We start from the raw sequence: 22,456 nt of genomic DNA, 5'->3' as shown, positions 1-22,456 counted from the left end.
TGTCTTTTCAGGACAACCAGGGCTTCCAAGTGGAAAAAACTATTTGACATAAATACTTGCATCCATGAGTTTTATTGACAAATGTCAATGCACAAATAAGGATCGTTAAGCAAAAAATGCATAAATGAATAAGAATGCTGTAAGTACAGAAATTGTTTGCTCAGTGGGAAATGAATATCCAATTAGTCAGTGACAAGTTTAGAGTTTGTGACAAACTATATGAGCTTATTACAGTATAAGACTATGTCCTGGGATTTCCAAAGATCTATGTAGAAGAACCTCTTGCCTTCTAACGACTAGGGTCAGCTTTTAATAGATTGTCGCTCACACGTTTTTTGTGAGAATAAAATTTTTTCGGGATCCGCCCGTGTCTCAAACACCACTCTACCTCAACCCCCGTTAATCACACAGACTAATGCAACAACCCAGCTGTTGTAGGTCAGACAATGTTTAAAAAAGGGGTTAGAAGTCCAAAACACGCCTACGATAGCACTGACTTCGTCCTAAATTCCTCTAGTATGATTGGAAGGGAAATGATGGGAATGATCCAGCCTGAAACTCCAATTCATTTTACTCAGTCAAGCTGTGACTGGAACAGGCTTCCAGTTTAGTCCAGTAAACACAAAATCTTTGTTTCAGTTCATTAAAAAAAATCAAACTCCGAAATATTGTTGATTGTAACATATTACAGTTGATACAAAAAAAATTAAAACAACCTCCAAATCTTCAACCTCCAAATCTTCAACCTCCAAATCAAGCTCAAGTACCAGAAAAATGTATATAGTCTGCACAAAATAACATTCCAAAACCACCACGCCCAAACGGGAGGTCTGTTTACAAAATAATTAAGTTAAAAAGGTGCACTATGCAGAAATCGCTCCACCATTTCCTGTTTGCTAAAATAGTCCCCCTAATTTCAGTTTGTGACAAAACCGCCATTGTGTAGAGAATCATTGTACCATCTAAGTCGTTGTGAAATATATTTTCCATAACCAAAAATATTGTATTTTCAGCTGTTTGAAGTTGGTGTCCAAAACCAAAAGCAAAAGAAGCAAAAACAAAACTTCAGAATGGGAAGCATAGAAATAGCACACATAGAACAGATCTACTGCTTCTTATACTGCTTTCAATAGGAATTAAATATCTCACATTTCTATGTGAATTTGGTCAGTTCACCCAAATAGTTATATATTGTAGCTTTAAAGTTTCTACACAGAGGATTTATTTTTTGTATTGTAATTTCAGAAAATGTCCATCAAATATCTGTCGCTAATAGTGTTTCACAATATTATCGTACCTGTGATAATCTCCCACCAGAACGGCATCTGTTAAAATAGGAAAGCTGTTCTGACTTATCTAGTGGAAATTGCTTATTTCCTAGCTGCTCAAATTCTACACTGTTCGCTCAATTTATGTGCAAAAACAAGCATTGAATAATGTTGGGAACCATTGTACCATCTCAATCGTTGCAAAAAATACATTATTTTACAGCTGTTTGAAGCTGGTGGATCAAAACCGAAAGCAACTTGTTCTACAACCCAAAGGACATCCAGTCAACTTGACAACTGTGGGAATAATTGGCATCAACATGGGCCATCATCCCTGTGGAATGCTTGACACCTTGTAGAGTCCATGCCCCGACAAAATGAGGCTGTTCTGAGGGCAAAAGGGAGGGTGCAACTCAATAATAGGAAGGTGTTTGTTTTGTACACAGTGTATTATGGACATTTTCTGAAATTACAATGCAACATTTTTATAAAAGTAACACCTTTAATTTAAAAAAATAACTTAAACCATAAGCAAGAGCACTCACACACATCCTCAAAACCAAACACCATTTACATTTTAAAACTCATTCACACACACACAGCATTGTAATGCCTTCCCATGGTACACACCTAATAAACTTTAGAAGTTTGCCATAAACCCAGACTAAACCTAATCCTGACCAAGATTAGCCTTAATCGTTGTCCAGGAAACCAGCCCGGGAGTGATGCTCTTTCTGGTTGTCCAGGAAACCGCCCCGGGAGTGATGCTCTGTCTGGTTGTCCAGGAAACCGCCCCGGGAGTGATGCTCTGTCTGGTTGTCCAGGAAACCGCCCTGGGAGTGATGCTCTGTCTGGTTGTCCGGCACACCTAGTCCCACACTAAAAGACCCAGGTATGGGACTGAACCAAACTAGTGATATATACTCCAACCCAAAGACCAAGTCAAACTACCACCTCTATAGCACTGCTAGGTGAGACCGGAGGGTCCTGAGAGATTCAGGGGGTTTAGGTTGCTCCACCGCAGTACACTTATTCACACACATGGGGCACTGCAACACTGATAAAAGGCCACAGGCTTGGGGAGCAATGGGTTGGCCAGTGAGCACACAGTTCCAGCCCACATAGTTCAGTCTCCAGTTCAGTTGGCCCCACTGGTGCCAGGCCCAGACTGTTGAGCAGCGGGTGGGATGTCGTAAGGAGAAAGGACAGAGGTTTTCTCCAGTGTTATGTGGCAGTGTCGCCAGTGATGAAGGGCACCTTGTACTCTGAGTCCAACACACTCTGCATCTCCAGCTCAGAGCTGTCCCCCAGAGTTCCAGTGCCTCTCCCCCGGCCCCCGCGGGAGCCCCGCGTCCCCCTGCCCCGCCGACACAGTCCCCTAAAGTCCAGGTTGGCCAGGGTCACCTCCAGGGTGTAGTACAAGGACCAGAAGAGTGCGAAGCAGCCCAGCAGTAGCAGAGACTACACAGAGACATGGTGATGGGTGAGGGGAGGAAATGACAAAATGAGGCATATTTATTTTGTGTGAGTGTGTGTAACATACCTTGAGGCTCTTGGAGGTGAACGGGCTGACCGTCTCAGAGGGGATGTCCATGCCTGCAGGACAGGGCAGGGAGAAACTGCTGTCCAGATACTGCCCCCCCATAGCCTCCTCCACTACACTGTCAATCAAAACACACAACCAAATCAATGCTCACATCCACTAAGGGAGCACCAATGACTAAACATCCCTTCCCTTTAAAAATAGAGCACCCAAAAACGCATAACAAATATAATTAGACATATTTTCTATTTATATCAATGCAGGCTGCTGTTTTAACAGTGATGTGTCTCCTGACCTCTGTCTCTCCTTGACCTCTTCGAAGGACAGAGAGGAGCCGTACAGAGTGAGCTTCCAGTGCTTTAGAGAGCCCAGGGTCAACACAGGGTCTTCTAAAAAACAAAGAAAGGGACAAAGACAGAGAGGGGGGGGGGGATGATGACTGAGCAACAGAGAGCTCATACTGTAGCCAGTGGCAGACAGGTGAACGACAGAGAGACAAAGACTGGTCCTTACTGTGGTCAGAGACTTGCAGCCTGTACTGGCCCTCGGCTCTCTCCCCCCAGCAGCGCACAGTGGAGAACGTCCAGTCTGAGTAACCAGAGGTATCCCTGGAGTAACACACAAAAGGACAGAGGCAAGGATGTCATATTTTGTGCCATTTTTTTCCCGAGTAAGTAAATAGAATGTCAAACTAAAATCAGTGTGTACATGCACTACATGACCAAAAGTTGAACATCGTTGAACATCTCACTCCAAATTCATGGCCATTAATATGGAGTTGGTTCCCCCTTTGCTGCTATAACAGCCTCTACTTTTCTGGGAAGGCTTTCCACTAGATGTTGGAAGGGACATCGCTGTGGGGACTTGCTTCCATTCAGCCACAAGAGCATTAGTGAGGTCGGGCACTGATGTTGGTCTATTAAGCCTGGCTCGCAATCGATGTTACAATTCATCCCAAGGGTGTTCGATGAGGTTGAGGTCAGAGCTCTGTGCAGGCCAGTCAAGTTCTTCCACACCGATCTCGACAAACCATTTCTGTATGGCCCTCACTTTGTGCACATTGGCATTGTGATGCTGAAACATGAAAGGACCTTCCCCAAACTGTTGCCACAAAGTTGGAAGCACCGAATCATCTAGAATGTCATTGTATGCTGTAGCATTAAGATTTCCCTTCACTGGAACTAAGGGGCCTAGCCTGAACCATGAAAACAGACCCAGCACATTATTCCTCCTCCACCAAACTTTACAGTTAGCTATATGCATTTGGGCAGGTAGTGTTCTCCTGGCATCCGCCAACCCCAGATTTGCCCATCGGACTGCCAGATGGTGAAGTGTGATTCATCACTCCAGAAAAAGTGTTTCCACTGCTTCTGAGTCCAATGGCGGCGAGCTTTACACCACTCCAGCCAACGCTTGGCATTGTGCATGGTGATCTTAGGATTGTGTGCGGCTGCTCGGCCATGGAAACCCATTTCATGAAGCTCCCAACTAACAATTATTGTGCTGACGTTGCTTCCAGAGGCAGTTTGGAACTCAGTAGTCAGTATTGCAACCAAGGACAGTTGATTTTTATGAGCTACGCGCTTCAGTACTCGGCAGTCCCATTCTGAGCTTGTATGGTCTACCACTTCGCGGTCGACCCGTTGTTGCTCCTAGACGTTTCCACTTCCCAATGACAGCACTTACAGTTGACCGGGGCAGCTCTAGCAAGGCAGATATTTGTTGGAAAGGTCCACGTTGAATGTCACTGAGCTCTTCAGTAAGGCCATTCTACTGCCAATGTTCGTCTATGGAGATTGCATGGCTGTGTGCTTGATTGAATACACCTGTCAGCAATGGGTGTGGCTGAAATAGTATAATCTACTACTTTGAAGGTGTGCCCACACATACTTTTGAATATATAGTGTCTGTGTGCACTGCATTTACTAGTGATGCACTGATATTACATTTTTGGCCGATACCGATATTTTCCTTGCTAAAAACTTATAGAAAAAAAATTGGCGGCCTTTTAAGCATTCTAGTGCAGTTAAATAGTTAACACACACACATGGACGCAGCGGTCTAAGGCACTGCATCTCAGTGCAAGAGGTGTCACTACTGTCCCTGGTTCGAATCCAGGCTGTATCACATCCGGCCATGATTGGGAGTCCCATAGGGCTGCACACAATTGGCCCAGCGTCGTCCGGGTTTGCCCGTCATTGTATATAAGAATTTGTTCTTAACTGACTTGCTTAGTTAAATAAAAAAAAGGTTACACACACACACTCCAGTCAGTTGTTCAAATGGAACTAGCTAGTGTGTTCATGTTTCAAACATGTTGTCAAATGCCATTGAAATGGCAGGAGCGGCATGACAACCAGCACATTCATGAACATGCAATACGACTTCCTCAGTACAAAATCCTTGACGACCCACTGTGCTGTCAGACTCATGTCGCTGGTCCAAATGACAGTCGTAAAGCTAATAGCATTTTTTATTTTTTTTATTTAGCAGTGACACTATTACCGTTTAACTCCAGTAGGGAAACATCTGAAAAAGAGAGTACTAGGTAGTGTGTACTGGTGACCGACCAGTCGGCGAAAGCCAACATCACCCACGACAGAAAACGGTTGATTGTCAAGAGCAATGAATTCCATTATCTTGGCTTTAATGGATTTCGCCTTCGAGTTGTCACACTGAAAATGTCTTACTCTTTCAAATGACTGCTCGACTTGTTGACTGCTCCATCCACACAGCAGACATTGTGGGCTAGGTTAGGAATGCTGTAGCACATGTAGCGCTAAGTGTTACGTGGCGTCATGACGTCATGTACCTCCGTTATATAGGTATGCACGTCAGCTTTGACATCGGTCTTTCACATCGGCGTAAAACTAGACATCAGGCCGATGTTGGCATTTTTAGCTAATATCGGCCGATTCCGATATGTTCACCGATATATCGTGCATCCCTAGTTATTACTGCACTGTTGGAGCTAGAAACAACCATTTCGCTGCACCTGCTATAACATTATCCAAATCTATGTACACGACTAATAAGCTTTTCATTTGATTTGTGTGCGTGCGCTAACTCACATGTCCAGAGTACGGCGCGCCCCGATGAGTGAGGTCATGCCACTGGGGCAGAGTAGTACAATCTCCACGTTGCCACGGCGAGAATGGACCATCGTCAAGGTGACAGACACGTGCTCCAAGGTCTGCATCCCGGACTGCCTGAGGTCAGCTGCAGTGACTGGGGTGAGAGGAGCACAGAGATCCTAATGAATGAATATGTCTTTCTATAGGAACGGCAGAGTGAGGGGAAGAGCAGAGGAGCCAATGAAAACTACATATAAACAGTGAAGGGTCGGCTGTGGCCACACGTGATTGACCTTTACCCTGGTTGCCCATAGGTCCAATCTTAATTAAAGGCCATCTAAGGCCATTCCATTTAGTGTGAAACTGTATTTCCCCATAAGATCTTTGTATATGCGTCTGTCCCAGACACCTGCAATCTTGTTTTCGCCTCTGTTCAAGATCATGTATCACTGTCCTCATGTTTAATTGAAAGTTGTTGAAAGTGTCATCAGTCTCATATTACCCAGTGTCTGTAATGATGCATGTCTTCTTCATTCAGAATGACTATATATTGTTTTAGCAATTGTATCAGATGCCTGTTGGGACATTCAAATACATTTTCGTAACTTGACTGCTGTCTGAGCGGTCTCCTTTTACACCCAAATCTTCCCCAGAAGCCTTTAACATTGTTACTGCACCATCCACTGTGCAATGGCTCTGTTGTCGATATTCTACAGCCAATTCTTGTGAGGACATCTGGTACTCACAAGTAGAGTAAAATGTTCACGCCCCCCCCAGAGGAATACAATATGTCTCAGTCGTAGAACATGCAAGGAGCAGACAGACTTGTAAGTCCCTCACAGCGGAGCCTCCGTTTCACTCTGGATTCCTGACCTGCAGCAGCAGCGTACTGTAATTCACTGGCATTTCCTCACCCCATGTTTTCTAATGGGCCTTAATGCTCCATTACCATCTAGGGAAAAACACTTCCCCAGGCCAAGGAAGGAGAGCTAGAGGGAGGGATATACAAAGGTGTGGAGGAAGAGAGACTGGTGGTGAAGGGGTGCAGCGAGAGGGGCAGAGTGTATAGGGGTAGAGCAGGATGGATGGAGGGAGGGAGGGGAGAAAGTATGCACTCTTCCTGGAGTCCAATCATCTTCCAAACATACAGGACTGGTAAGAGTTCCTCAGAGACCCTCCCACACAGACAGTGACTTTTAATGAGAATCTCACTCCTCATCCACATAATCACGACTGGTGTGTTTTAAGAGTGTGTTACTGCCTTTTCATACACGTTTCATATTAAATGATGCACAAACTTGTTGCAACCCAAATGCTCCAAGCTCTGAAATGATAGAATATTTTTCACCAATATGGAGGTCTGCATAATCAACTCAATGAAGCTAAATCAACACAACGGCTATGCTTCGCTTCTACTGTTCTCTCCCTCTCCGACACACGGGAAGATTAATTAGCCAGAGATTGTAGCTACATCCCAAGTGGTACCCTTTTCCCTAGATATTTGCATGACTTTTGATCAGAGCCTTATGAGCCCGGGTCAGACTTCGTGCACTATAAGAACAGAGTGCAATTTGGGATGCAGTTTGAATGGCAGAGGTTTTAATCAACGCTGGCCTGGCATGCACCCCGTACATTCCTCTCCTGACAAACATCTTAAGACGTTTTTAACAGCGGCTTTTCAACAACAACAACAACAACACGTGCCTATCTTTTGGGAATCCAACGTTTGGGACTGAACACTCTAGTCTTCCCTTTTCACATGGGAAGAAAATAGCGATCACACTAACCACTGGACCTTAAGCTAATGGACCGGCCAAAACACATAGCAACAAGGACAACAAATAGCCTAGTGATAGAGTAGTTTAACATAACAACCTGCTTCATGTATCGTTGGGAATAACCAAAACTAGCTTACTTTTTAATGAACGGAAATATCATTTCCATGTATAAATACAAAGTCGATTTATATCTCGAATTTCATTCATTCAAAACGCATGTCTCACTTGGACTAAAACATTTAGCCTTTGTCAACAACTCCTCCTCTGCTTTGTCCTTAGGAACCCTAGTCACGTGAGACTGGACACACACACACACACACACACACGGCTGTGCTGCAGCAGGGAAACGAAACGCAGTGCTTCTGGCTCTGCTTCTGACCACCGAAAAGGCAACACACAGGCTGCATACGCTGGACTAGGAGGGAAGAAGAGAGAGGGAGGGAGGAGGAATACAGACATCTCTGCTGTGACACTGTGTGTGTGTGTGTGTGTGTGTGTGTCAGAGAGGGAGAGAGAGGGAACGTAGGGATGTGTTCTCTCCTCCATAGTTCAGTCAGTGTACCCAGTGACAGAGAGACTCTGAAGAACATTGCCTAATAAGGGCAGACTGCTGATTGCCTGTTGGGAGGGGCTCTCTGGAGAGCACTGGCAGAGAGAAGAGAAACAGCAAATATTCAGACTCGCTTGCTTGCTCATTCTCACACACACAAACGTTACCAACCGTTCCAGGTTAGGTTGAGTTGATCTGGATAGGCTGGGATAAGCTCCTCCTCCTTCAGCACTGGGCTCTGATAGGACACTAGGAACGGCACCATCTCCCACACCTGATTAATACACACGCACAAAACAAAAAACTTTCACGTATACCCTCAGTCTATTTTAAATGAGCAGAACATTGACTTAGCTGAAAGAAAATCCCTACCACTCCTAACGGTGTCAGTAGTGTAGTTGGTAAAGCTTGACATTAGTGTGCTGCTGAGACATTAGGAAGGGAGTGGGTGAGGTGGAGAGGTACCTTGGCAGCGTTGACCAGCCGCCAGGCGTTGAGCAGGCCGAAGCCGTGCTGGTGACTGTGGTGGAAGCCCGCTCCATTGATTTTCCAATCCCCTTGCACATCATACTACAGACACACACACACACAATTAGGAACTGTATGTGCTTGTGTAGCAGTGATGAATTCTACAGTACATAAAGGGGGGTCATACAGTGAGGTCCACAATTGTATTGGGTCAGTGACTGTTTTGTTATTTTGGCTCTGTACTCCAGCACTCTGGATTTGAAATGATACCAGACTGTCAGCTTTCATTGGAGGGCATTTTCATCCATATCAGGTGAACCGTTTAGAAACCAGAGCACTGTTTGGACATAATACTACCATTTTAGGGGACCAAAAGTATTGGGACAATATATCATAGCCCCCAAAAATGCGGCCAAAAAACGGGGAGAGGTTAGTATGTCAATGTCCCAATACTTTTAGAGCTCACTGTATGTCTACATGACTGTGAAGTGTGCATGTAGGTGGTGTTGTCATGTAGATTGTACCTGTGTGGCTGTGTAGGTGATGATGTCACTCTGTTGTCATGTAGATTGTACCTGTGTGGCTGTGTAGGGGGTGATGTCACTCTGTTGTCATGTAGATTGTACCTGTGTGGCTGTGTAGGTGATGATGTCACTCTGTTGTCATGTAGATTGTACCTGTGTGGCTGTGTAGGTGATGATGTCACTCTGTTGTCATGTAGATTGTACCTGTGTGGCTGTGTAGGTGATGATGTCACTCTGTTGTCATGTAGATTGTACCTTTGTGGCTGTGTAGGTGATGATGTCACTGTTGTCATGTACATTGTACCTGTGTGGCTGTGTAGGTGATGATGTCACTCTGTCGTCATGTAGATTGTACCTGTGTGGCTGTGTAGGTGATGATGTCACTGTTGTCATGTAGATTGTACCTGTGTGGCTGTGTAGGTGATGATGTCACTGTTGTCATGTGTATTGTACCTGTGTGGCTGTGTAGGTGATGATGTGCTGCACGTCTCTCCAGGTGAGACAGGGCCGGACCTGCAGCATCAGAGCCACCATGCCAGCCGCCAGGGGTGCCGCCGCCGAGGTGCCCGTGTGCCCGTCAGTACAGCCCGTGCCCTGCTGCAGTGACCAGTCTGACGTCACCTACACAGTACACACACACACACACACACACACACACAGACAGATTAGTCATAAACATGTATGCAGACAAAACACTCTCACACTATTGCAAACAGCCAGTGGTAAGGAGCTATGCGATGACTAGGGAGGAAAATAAAACATGGAGAGAGTTGGAGATGGAGGGAATTAAGGTGGAGGACAAGGAGAGAGAAGTGCTAAAACAGACAGACAGGAAGTGGTGAAGGAGGGAGAGAGATTGATAGGACTACAGGGACAGGGAGACAGCAGGGAGAAAAAGGCTGCTGATGGAAGTCACTGATAAACATATCTGCCCAGGGGAAGGGGGTAACAGATAAAGATGCCATTTTCTCGCTTCACATGCATTTCTACCGGCTCTATAGTCACCGTTTCAGCCTTACTGAATGATCACTGACACGCTCAAGCATTTCAGACCTGCATACTAGTATAGATCCCATAGCCCTTCCAAATGGAGAGAAATTACTATGGTTGAGTCCCAAACGAGAGCCTATTCCCTATTGGACTTGAGCGGGAAATACCCCGGACAGTCATGGGCTCAATATCTGACATAAACAAAGAGAGAATAACATATGAGCTCTGTGATGTGTGTACTTTTGGGTTAGAGTATAGGGTGTATTTTTGCATATGTACTAGCTTATGAGCATAAAATGCATGACAATGGTATGGTATGAGGTGTACTGAACCTATTGCCCATAATAAAGTGCATAGCGCTATGATAAACTACATCCAATGGCTTCATTCAAATGACCTGCATACACATTTATATGAATGCAGCTGCCACTGTATTGAAGCCATTGGATGTAGTTTATCATAGCGCTATGCACTTTATTATGGGCAATAGGTTCAGTACACATCATTTCATTTTGTATCAGAAAGTAACCTGGCCCTCTTTGAAGATCAATGCATTGCTCTCTTCTCGTCTGCATAAACTTCCGCCATACCTTGTCTCATTGTTAACCTACGTACGAGCTACCGGACCCGGGCTCAGGGATGGCCAACTCTGGACATCCCTTCCATCTCTACTGAGTTGTTTAGCACCTTACGGGTGGAACGATCTACAATACACTTTCAAAATGGAGGAATGTGTGCCTCTAGGGCATTTCAGATTGTTAGGGGACCTTTTCACTGAAGATTGTGTCTGTTTCTTATGATTGTGTTTGGCTTTTCGTGTACGGTAATGTGTATATGAATGTGTAGTTGAATGTGTTTATTGTATTGTGCATGGTGGTGCTATACAGGCCTCATCTGGAAAAAGAGACCTTGGTCTCAGCATCGACTCCCTGTCAAATTAATATAAAATATATAATGTACTATAAAAAAGGAAAACAAATCGGGAGCCACTTGGGACGCAGAATTGCAGTACAGATCCTAACAGTGCCGTCTAAACAGCCCGTCTTCCAGAGGAGTAAGGGACCTCTCTGGAGCGTTGGTGACCCAGACAGACAGCTAAGGGTGTTTGATCATAGGTGACGACGGGCCTGGTCGGACACCGAGAGGAGAGAGTCTGACGGGAACACGACATGCGGCCTCTCTGCTGTGGAGGGAAAGGGACGGAGGAAGAATCCACAGACATATGGTCAGCTAGAATGCCTTCTCTTATTTAAAGCAAAGCCATGACAGCACAGAGCGGAAAAGCGAGCTCACAGACTGCAGCACTGCTCAACATCAAATGGTATCCCATGTGTTGTGAATGTGATGAGGGAATGGTGCATAGCAGTGGTGGCACTGCAGAATAGCACATGGCAGCTAGTGGCAGTCGGGTGGATACAGTGTCTGTATCCCAAATGCCACACTGTTGCGTATATAGCGCACTACTGGTCAAAAGCAGTGTACTATATAGGGAATAGGGTGCCGTGTGGGATACACACACAATGTGCAGAGCACCCGTGCGACAGGGTAGAAGAGCTAGAGCCTATCCCTAAAACCACTTGGCCTGGTGTTAAGTGGTGGATTTGGCTTTTCAGGAAGTCACGGATGCCAGTTGAGAGTTTGATGGTTTTTACCCGGGGCTTACATCACCCGGCCAAACCATGTTACCCAGGAGATGGCAACAAACAGCAGCAAACAGAGTTTTGCCTTACAGATCTCCTCTCTAGCTTCCTAAAAACTCTCTCCTTTGCTCTCGCTCAAAACGCAGCATCACATGATGCAAAATGCAGCATACTGACGGCATTTCTGTACTTTGAAAGTTATATATCTTGAAAACTTGATTGCTGACATGCAAAGCGTTCTGGGACTATATCAACAATGGACTAAGCACCCAAAATACAGTTTTTAGGCGGTTTTCCTTTAGCTCACTAGCCATCAATGTGTCCTCTCTGCTTCATTCAAAGATGTCTGATGGCACAGTACAGTATCATCTGTCAATATCCCACTGTCTAACTTTCACATCAATCTATGTCTTAAGGGGCAAGGCACAACCAGTCTTTGGAAGGGGGATCCCATTGGTACCGTGGTGCAGTTCACTGCAGGTGAGAATGCAGTCCGGACCAAACACAGGAAAAGAACCAGAGGTGTGCAGTATTATTGGCTGTTTGACTGAGAGCATTTGATGAAATGCACGCAGTACCTCAACTTGGCACCTCTGAAACATTCTGTGAGTAGCAGCACATTTATGATTGCATCTGATGCGGATTAGGGGAGAGGGGAGGGGGCTATACCCGGGGATATAGGCTATGGAATATAGTTAGTGACTATTGCGCTGTTTAGTCCCGCATGTTGATGGAAGACCAAAGCGAAAGTAATATGAAGTTTGGGACACACAGGTTATTCGTCTTGACATTTGGCGATGTAAAACCAAACGGACCAAAAGGAAAGAAATACAACATATAATGGAACTCTGATTCGAACTACAACTCAGAACTGTGTGATAACGCCCTAAATGATGTGTGTGTTTGCTACTAGTACAGACTCACAATACTGCGTAGCGTTCTGCCCCCACTGCTGAAGGTGACAGCCAACATGGAGGCACACTCCTCAGCATAGAAGGGCATCTTCCCTTCCTCATTTACTGCTCCTACGAGACACACACACACACACAATTAGAAAACACTCACCACCACACACACACACAGACAGGCAACATTGCTCCTATTCACTTACCAATGGTAACAGTGTAGATTGAGTTAGCATAGCCATCGTAGTTGCAGTTGTCCTCGTACTGGCCTCCGTTGCCACTGGCGACGACAAAGATACTGCCGAAGCCCCTTCTGCCAGCAATCACGCCGTGCTGCAGCGCCGCCTACATGCAAAACAAGGAAACATTCGCTTCAGTCACGCCTAGTAACTTCTTGTAGACTTTATTAAGCCAATCAGAGTATATAGTAACATTTTAAAATGGTTAACAAGGGTCCTCATCGGTGAGCAGCATTCTCAGGCCTAGTCATACCTGAATATTCAATATTGAGTATACAAAACACATGCTTTCCATTATATAGACTGACCAGGTGAAAGCTATGATCCCTTACTGCTGTCACTTGTTAAATCCACTTCATATCAGTGTAGATGAAGGGGAGACCTTTTAAGCCTTGAGTTATTGATCGTGCATTTGTGCCATTCAGGGCGTGAATGGGTAAGACAAAATATGTATGTGCTTTTGAACGGGGTACGGTAGTAGGTGCCAGGTGCACTAGTTTATGTCAAGATTTGCAACGCTGCTGGGGGTTTTCACACTCAACCGTTTCCTGTGTGTATCAAAAATGGTCCACCGGGCCTCCTCACAGTGCTAGAGGTGTCACTACAGACCCGGGTTTGATCCCGGGCTGTGTCACAGCTGACCGCGACCGGGAGACCCATGAGGTGGCGCACAAATGGCCCAGCGCCGTCTGGGTTGGAGGGTTTGGCCGGCAGGGATGCCCTTGTCCCATCGTGCTCTAGCGACTCCTGTGGCGGGCCAGGTGCATTGCATGATGACACGGTCGCCAGTTAGTGTTTCCTCTGACAAATTGGTGAGGCTGGCTTCCAGGTTAGGTGAGCAGTGTGTCAAGAAGCAGTGCGGCTTGGCAGGAACGTGTTTCGGAGGATGCGTGGCTCACAATCTTCGCCTATCCGTACGAGAATTGCAGCAATGGGATAAGACTAACTACCAATTGGATATTACGAAATTGGAGAGAAAGAGGGGTAAAAAGTACCCCTCTTTCCACCAACCAAAGGACATCCAGCCAACTTGACACAACTGTGGGAAGCATTGGAGTCAACATGGGCCAGCGTCCCTGTGGAATGCTTTCGACATCTTGTAGAGTCCATACCCCAACGAGGCTGTTCTGATGGCAAAAGGGGGGTGCAACTCAATAATAGGAAGGTGTTTCTAATATTTGGTATACTCAGTGTATGTCACTATAATCCTATAACTATATGATCACTATGTGTGTATACCTCCATTCTTAGGTTTGTGAAAAGCTGGATGCTACAGCTAGCATGAATTTCTATTAGACAATGAGGACTGGCTGAGGGGATTTGGAGGTTCTGATTCACTTCCACAGTGCCTGCCAAAGCCATTCAGAGAGTGGGGAACACGTAGGCAACGAACATGACCAGAAAAAGCCAGACACTCTGTCTCAATTCAGAATGTGTGTGTGTGTGTACGTGTGAGAGACGTTCTCTCTCTCTCTTTTTTTGGTCTCATAAGACACTCACAAACTGTGCCCTGTAGAGTGCAACAGTATACTGCCCTCTGCTGGAACAGAAGAGTGGCGCAAAAAAATGCATTCTCATAATGCATTTCTATAAAGAGACCAGGACTGGCAATATGTGTTAGAAATGGGTTGTGTGTAGTAACGTGTGTTGTATCCAAACCAACCTTGCCCAAGGGGTGTGGTCCATCAACAGTGCGGCCATCATCATCAGGACCCCAACTAAGGAGGAGGAAAGGGAAGAGGAGAGAACAGTTGAGTCAGACACATTTTTCCTACAGCCGCTAAAGAGAAGCAGGGGGGGGGGGGGGCTAGAGCGAGAAGGGCATATCTTCATAACTATGCTTAGAGCGGTGGTTGGCTGTATATTACGCTTAGTAGTTTGCTTTACGCTGAGATTATAAGCAACCCAAGCATGTTCAGAGTCCTGTGAGGCTGAGCTGTACACTGTTGTACCTGCAGCTGTAGACGTCGTTGATCTGGTAGTGCTTGTTGAAAGCCACCGCCTCCATACTGTCTGTGAGCGGCCCATCCAGGACTCTGATACCTGAACAGATAAAACATGACGTGAAGAAAAGACTTCAAAAACATAAGAATCTCATAGCACCTGACCAGACCACCCTTTATTCACGAGGGGCATGAATCAGACTTAGGAAATGTATGCCATTCCTACACATTTGGATTTCAGCACGTCTCAGTATGTGGTATTCAGACTTACCTTATGCAGGTGCGCAACGAGCTCTTTGGGAGAGGCATATTATGTGCACTGAATAGATTTAATTAAACTGCTGAAAACACTCCCACTTGCTGGCCAACAGATTTCCTCATGGAGTTTTCAGTACATTTATCCGTTTAAAATTCGAATTCTTGATTGACAATATAATATATAGAGAAAATGGGTTCAGAATACTAGGGATAGATAAAAGACAGACATCTAAATATATGCATATTTGTCTCAGATTCCACAACAAATGGTTGATTTTAAAATACTCTAATCTTGTAGATAATTTAGGGTTAGGAAAGTATTTAAAAATCATGGTCTGGAGCCCTTTACGCACAAAATATATTGATGAATGAAAAATACAGTGGTTTGAGTCATCCTGAAAGTTGCCATACTGAATTGTGCAATCCATAAAATATTGGAAGGTGAGAAAAGTGCAGAATAGGCTACTGATCATGGAACTGTACGATAACGATCCAGTTGTCGTGAACTGTGCACCAGGCTGTGATATGAGTTCCATAACGATTCACAAACTCGGGGCTCACCTAGCGTTTCTGACCTAGCACTACACAGCTGATTCAAATAATGAACGAATGAGCAAGCTTTGATTATCTTTTTTTGTTGTTTTGCTCGGGAGAGACGAAGGTTGAAAGTCATGCGTCCTCCGATACACAGCGGCTCCTGTGGCGGGCCGGGCGCAGTGCGCGCTTGCCAAGGTTGCCAGGTGCACGGTGGCTTCCGGGTTGGATGCGCGCTGTGTTAAGAAGCAGTGCGACTGGTTGGGTTCCAGTCGCACTGCTTCTTAACACAGCGCACATCCAACCCGGAAGCACCTGGCAACCTTGGCTAGCGCGCACTGCGCCCGGCCCGCCACAGGAGTCGCTGGTGCGCGATGAGACAAGGACATCCCTACTGACCAAGCCCTCCCTAACCCGGACGACGCTAGGCCAATTGTGCGTCGCCCCACGGACCTCCCGGTCGCGGCCGGTTACGACAGAGCCTGGGCACGAACCCAGGGACTCTGATGGCACAGCTGGCACTGCAGTACAGCGCCCTTAACCACTGCGCCACCCGGGAGGCCCAAGCTTTGATAATCTTAATCAGCTGTGTAGCGCTAGGCAAAAACCAAAACGTACACCCCTTGTCCCGAAGACCGAGTTTGGGAAACCCTGAAATAGGCTAACATGTCCCAAATTATTGCACAACGTTAGCCTAATATGTTCCACACTTGCTAGCAATCCTCAGAAACAACTACACGGACATGACAGAGGAAAGAAAGGTAAACGGAACGAAATTATGCTAAATGTAAGCTACAAATTGAAGAAAACTGACACTAAAGTGACTGTTATAAAATGTATGTGGGAATTACTGACGGTGGCTACCGATAGTGGCTAATATTTAGCGTGATACAAATAAATTAAAAACCTGTGCTTATAATGAAAACATTCTAGACCGCATAGAGTACATCAACTCAGTAGGTTTGGTGATACAGAAGCCTATAGCTTCGGTCTCCATTTCATTCCTTTACTGTATACAGTGCATTCGGAAAGTATTCAGACCCCTTGACTTTTAGCACATTTTGTTACGTTACAGCCTTATTCTAAAATGAGTTAAATAAAATAAAATCTTCATCTACTACACACCCCATAATGACAAAGCAAAACAGGGTTTTAGAAATTGTTGCAAATTTATACAAAAATATATTTAAAAAATACCTTATTTACATAGGTATTCAGACCCTTTGCTACGAGACTCGAAACTGAGCTCAGGTGCATCCTGTTTCCATTGATCATCCTTGAGATGTTTCTATAACTTGACTGGAGTCCACCTGTGGTAAATTCAATTGATTGGACATGATTTGGAAAGGCACACACCGGTCAAAATAAGGTCCCACAGTTGACAGTGCATGTCAGAGCAAAAAACAAGCCATGAGGTTGAAGGAATTGTCTGTAGAGCTCTGAGACAGGATTCTGTCGAGGCACAGATCTGGGAAAGGGTACCAAAACACAGTGTCCTCCATCATTCTTAAATGGAAGAAGTTTGGAACCACCAAGACTCTTCCTTGAGCTGGCCGCCCAGCCAAACTGAGCAATCGGGGAAGAAGGGCCTTGGTCACTCTGACAGAGTTCCAGAGTTCCTCTGTGGAGATGGGAGAACCATCCAGAAGGACAACCATCTCTGCAGCAGTCCACCAATCAGGCCTTTATGGTAGAGTGGCCAGACAGAAGCCATTCTTCATTAAAAAGGCACGACAGCCCACTTGGAGTTTACCAAAAGACACCTAAATTACTCTCAGACCATGAGAAACAAGATTCTCGTCTGATGAAACCAAGACTGAACTCTTTGGCCTGAATACTAAGCGGCATGTCTGGAGGAAATCTGGCACCATCCCTACGGTGAAGGAAGGTGGTGGCAGCAACATGCTGTGTGGATGTTTTTCAGAGGCAGGGACTGGGAGACTAGTCAGGATTGAGGGAAATATGAACTGTGCAAAATACTGAGGGATCCTTGATGAAAACTTGCTCCAGAGAACTCAGGACCTCAGACTGTTGCAAAGGTTCACCTTCCAACAGGACAATGACACTAAGCACACAGCCAAGACAACGCAGGAGTTGGGACAATTCTCTGAATGTCCTTGAGTGGCCCAGCCTGAGCCCGGACTTGAACCCAATTGAACATCTCTGGAAACCTGCAAATAGCTGTGCAGCAACTCTCCCCATCCAACCTGACAGAGCTTTAGAGGATCTGCAGAGAGGAATGGGAGAAACTCCCTAAATACAGGTGTGCCAAGCTTGTAGTGTCATACCCAAGAAGACTTGAGGCTGTAATCGCTGCCAAAGGTGCTTCAACAAAGTACTGAGTAAAGGGTCTGAATACTTATGTAAAGGTTATTTCAGTATTTTTAAATTTTTTATTAGCAAACATTTCTAAAAAACCTGTGTTTGCTTTGTCATTATGGGGTAGTGTGTAGATTGATAAGGGAAAAAAACGATTTACTTCATTTTAGAATAAGGCTGTAACGTAACAATGTGGGAAAAGTCAAGGGGTCTGAATACTTTCTGAATGCACTGTAAAAAGGCCCGAAATACATGTCATGTTGATATTATTTTGCTATATTCCATGATTGGTTTCACATTCGTCTCTAGAGATCATAAGGAAAAATACTCTAAAACAATTGCTATTTGAAATTACAATCCCCTTCTCCAAACAGATTACTCATTTACCTAGCTCTTATCAACTTCTACATTACCATGCATGGAGAAGGGTGTTATTTCTATCGGAAATAGTAGATGTTATTCCACTTTGAACAGACAGGTGCTCGACCTTATTCATGGCTTCCTTGCGCGTTAAGGTGGTGCGTTATGAGGGAATTAAGTCACGGTCAGAATACGGCGTACACCTCTGCCACCTCAATTTCTATGATATCCACCCCAAACCTTTAGCTGGCTGTCACATGCGTTTCCTGATGCCCAAGTTCAAGATCAGAATACTCATTGAGAGAAAAGTGCATAAAAAGTTAATAGAGTTCCATTTATGTGAGCGTAACTTGGGTCTGAATTCCCCTCTAGGCACAAAACTAAAGAAAACAGACAAACAGGGAGGAATTACACGATCTTGTCCAATAAGCAACACAAATGTTCATTTTCCGTGCAAAACTATTTGCTACGGTGTGCACTAATGAACACAACCCTGGAAAAACTTCTGCCAGTCACCATAACCAAGCTTTCCAAACACACAACGTACCTGCCACTTTACTGCCATAGGCCACGCCCACAGCACAGAAGCTGTTGTTGGAGACGGCGGCGATCTCCCCGGCGCAGCGCGTGCCGTGGTGGTTGTCACTGAGGGCGTCCGGGTGGGGCATGGGGTCCGGGTCGTTGGAGTTCAAGTCATAACTGCCCTCTGGACTCTAAAGGGACAGAATGAAGCACAACAACATTTGTATTTGTGAGAATGTGAATTTGGAAAATAACATACTAGATGATGACATGATAGAAAGAAAGTCACTAATTATACTCCCAAATATTTTATGGGTATCGCAACCAACGTTTCTGGCACAGTGCTTTTTTCAGGGCACTGAACCCTAACACTGAAGAAGGCACTGCGTGCCGGAACGTTGGTTTCGATACCCATGAAATATTTGGGAGCATAATTAGAGTGTGCTACTTACTTTCTTTTTATAGTTTACTCTCCGTTAGTCAGAACCTCTACAAAAGATTTTGAGGTGTGCGTCATCTTATGCTTTTTAACAGCAAAAAGCTAAAAAGGAAATAGGCCTAGACGTGGCCAGCATGAAACTCACATAGTTTGGCTGAATGTCCTGGAGGGTGTGTTGAACCCCATCATCCACGACCACCACTGTCACCCCTGTCCCTGTGATGTTGCGCTCCCATACACCAGTCACATTGATGTCCATGCCCTCCCTGACATCGTTGTGCTGCGGGTAGGTGGAGAGGAGGAGGAAGAAAGCGTGGATGGAGGAGGAGAAGAGCGGGGAAGTGACAATGGTTCGAGTCCAAGACATTGTTTGCAAATTAGGAATGAAAATAAATGTGGCATACAGGTGACTCAGTTCAAAAAGCACTGTTCATTCTTACAGATCTGAATCTTCTATAGGCTATAAGTGTGCCGTAAGTAGATCTAAATGTTGCTTATCTATGAAACAGTTCTGAAGAGGAAATAAAAGAAGACAAATTAGGCCCAATTCTCACCAGGTGCCACTGTAAGGGGTATCTGGGGTCGTTGAAGGCCATTGCCCTCTTGGAGCGGCTGAGGACCTGCTCCTGGGAGTGCCAGAGCACATGAGGGTGGGCTGCCAGCACGTCCCCCGCTCTGCCCTCCTCCTCGGGGCCGGCACAGAGCAGGTAGTGGCCCTCCAGCTGCCCTATCTGGCCCCTGTTCTCCAGGCCAGCCTGCTCAGCCACCATGCTGGCCAGCTCGTGCAGGGTGGAGCCGTCAGCCTCCAGCAGCTCTGAGTCTGTGTGCAACCGGACAGCCCATGACTGGCCCGGCCCACAGGAGGGTGGAGGAGCCGCGGGAGGGGCGGACGTGTGGAGGGTATGAACAGTCAGACGGAGCATAGGGGTCAGGCCCAGGAGGAGCAGGAACAAGGGGGATAAACCCATGGCAACACAGGCAGGTGCTCAACGCAAGTTCTGCTCCGCCTCCACATTAGGACCGGCAGCCTGAGGAGACACAGTGTGGTGAGGAAGAGTAGGGAAGGTAGCTGAACACACAGAAGAGAGAGAGATGGCTCCACTGCAGTGTGGTATTCAAAAAGCAGTAGCGATATTTCACAACAACAGCCCAGTTCTCATATTCAACAGCCCTCAAAGTAACACATTGGTACACACCCTTCATTGGCACACTGTTCATATCAGACCTCCAGCCAATCACTGCACCAGCCCTATATAACATTGTGCTGTTAATGACACTAACACTGGAGAGGCGGCAGGTACATGTTGTACCATATCCATGTGACACTATGATCCTGCTAATTATAGGCTAGTCTAACCACAGAATACAAGGACAACGCCATGTAGCATATGAATCAACTCAAGTTCTACAAAATGCCAAAGCCAACCCATATTTTGCAGAGTATTGACAAGCCCTTTTTCTCTGTTAGGAAAGAATAGGACTATAACCCGACTAAGACAACCGACTTGTGTCACGAATTCCCACACATTGTGTTTTTTACTGGGTGTGGACAGAGGTAATTTCAATCCACTTGTACACAATCTGTCAAGCTTGTAAATTAAGATAGGCGAATTTAGCTACAAAGCAGAATAAGCTAGGCTACATCAACAAAGGGAAAGACTTGGGTTGTCACTTCTGGGTCGTTTGACCAGTTCAACCAGTTATTCAGTAGTAAATTAATTGAGTATGGATATCAATGTTGACAGATATTCACAAATTAAGAAAAACATGTTTGTTAGCTAACGTTAACCATGTCATTTATGTGTTAGGCCTACTTCTACCAAACTAACTAGCTTACTCAGCCTCCTACATCCCAATTACAAAATACATGGAATCAACTTGACATAGCAGCTAGTAAGATGGCTAGATATCATACACCGATGTAAAACCCCATTATTGCTTGTTTCAAGAGTGTACAGAATACGTAGGCTAGCTAGCTATAGTACTGTAGTTAGCTAACGTTACTGTCCTAGCTACAGTAAAGCAATTTGGAAGCTCGTTTCATAACACGACAGCGACTGAAACGCAGTTTACTGTACTGTTTTTATTCAACAGCTAGTTAGCTATGTAAATAGCCAGATAAGTCGTTGGTGAATCTGATCATTACTAACGTTAGTTAGTGAGCTATAAACGGACAGTATGGCTCATTTGACATGCGGATGTTGTAGCTAGAGCTAGCCCACAACACGCAAGTATAGTATAATAACATGGCTAAATTTCATACTGATTTATGTATTTTACCTTTTCGTCGACGTCTTTATTGTACAGTTTATTTGTGGACAACAATTTCATTTACGATAGCTATTTCGCTGTCATCTGTCGTTTTCCGAAATGTTGTCACTTCCGCAACAACTTGGCCGTCTATAATTTGTTTCTCCACTTGGGGGAGATCTAGTCTTATTATGTGTACCAGTATGTTTAGCCGTCATTGCATTCCTTGACATGCTAAACATCTTTGGCTCATGACACGGAGTACAAGCAGTGGAATGTTAGCTAAACATACTGGGACCCAGGTAAAAAGTAAGGTGAAATATAATAACCGTTTACAGATCTCTCACAGCTAGATAATCATAACCTCTAGGAATGTTGCTAACGTTACTTAAACTTTTTTTTTACTTTTAAATTAATTATATTGTAATGACCTGACTAGATCATGAAGGAACAATTGTCTAGACAGAGGATTGAGTTTACGAATTGACGGTTTATTAACCCAACTTTACACAGGCTACTGTTTGGCCGTAGCCCACGCCAAATAAATGAAAGATAACCCACAAGCCAACCGTGACCTTCTCTTGTGAAGGCCAGATTTAAGAGAACAAAGGCTAAACCTGGTCTTAACTTCCAATGCTCCATCCCCCTGCCCAAACCCCCTCCGCTAACCGCCAGGATGCCCGGCATCAGAACATTCCAGGCATTCCCGTGATTGGCAGATAGCAGGTTGATTGGCATGTCGGACCCCGCGAACACTGGGTACTGGTAAGTACAACACAACCACCTACTAGGCTAACACATATTGCGGATCACCACAATAGCTTCCCATCTTGAAAAATATAACTTAAGTTA

General features: G+C 45.2%; 1 protein-coding gene across 1 annotated transcript; it reads right to left on the bottom strand.

The window, feature by feature from the left end:
• Positions 1–56: 56 nt before the first annotated feature.
• On the bottom strand, positions 57–21,786 carry pcsk7 (proprotein convertase subtilisin/kexin type 7). Its single transcript, XM_021587611.3, has 16 exons — positions 21,635–21,786; positions 19,909–20,382; positions 19,500–19,634; positions 18,941–19,106; positions 14,932–15,022; positions 14,643–14,697; positions 12,947–13,085; positions 12,760–12,860; positions 9,659–9,826; positions 8,679–8,783; positions 8,385–8,487; positions 5,883–6,039; positions 3,325–3,419; positions 3,107–3,200; positions 2,812–2,929; positions 57–2,729 (listed from the first exon to the last, which is right to left on the bottom strand). The coding sequence occupies exons 2-16, from the start codon at positions 20,320–20,322 to the stop codon at positions 2,493–2,495; spliced, it is 2,178 nt and encodes a 725-aa protein (XP_021443286.3). The 5' UTR covers positions 20,323–20,382; positions 21,635–21,786; the 3' UTR covers positions 57–2,492.
• Between the last annotated feature and the right edge of the window lie 670 nt (positions 21,787–22,456).

Source organism: Oncorhynchus mykiss, chromosome 27 (assembly GCF_057628025.1).
Source record: "Oncorhynchus mykiss isolate SJ-2025 chromosome 27, ASM5762802v1, whole genome shotgun sequence".
NCBI lineage: Eukaryota > Metazoa > Chordata > Actinopteri > Salmoniformes > Salmonidae > Oncorhynchus > Oncorhynchus mykiss.
Note: the sequence above shows the minus strand (reverse complement) of the source record. Positions and strands in the feature narration are given on the sequence as shown.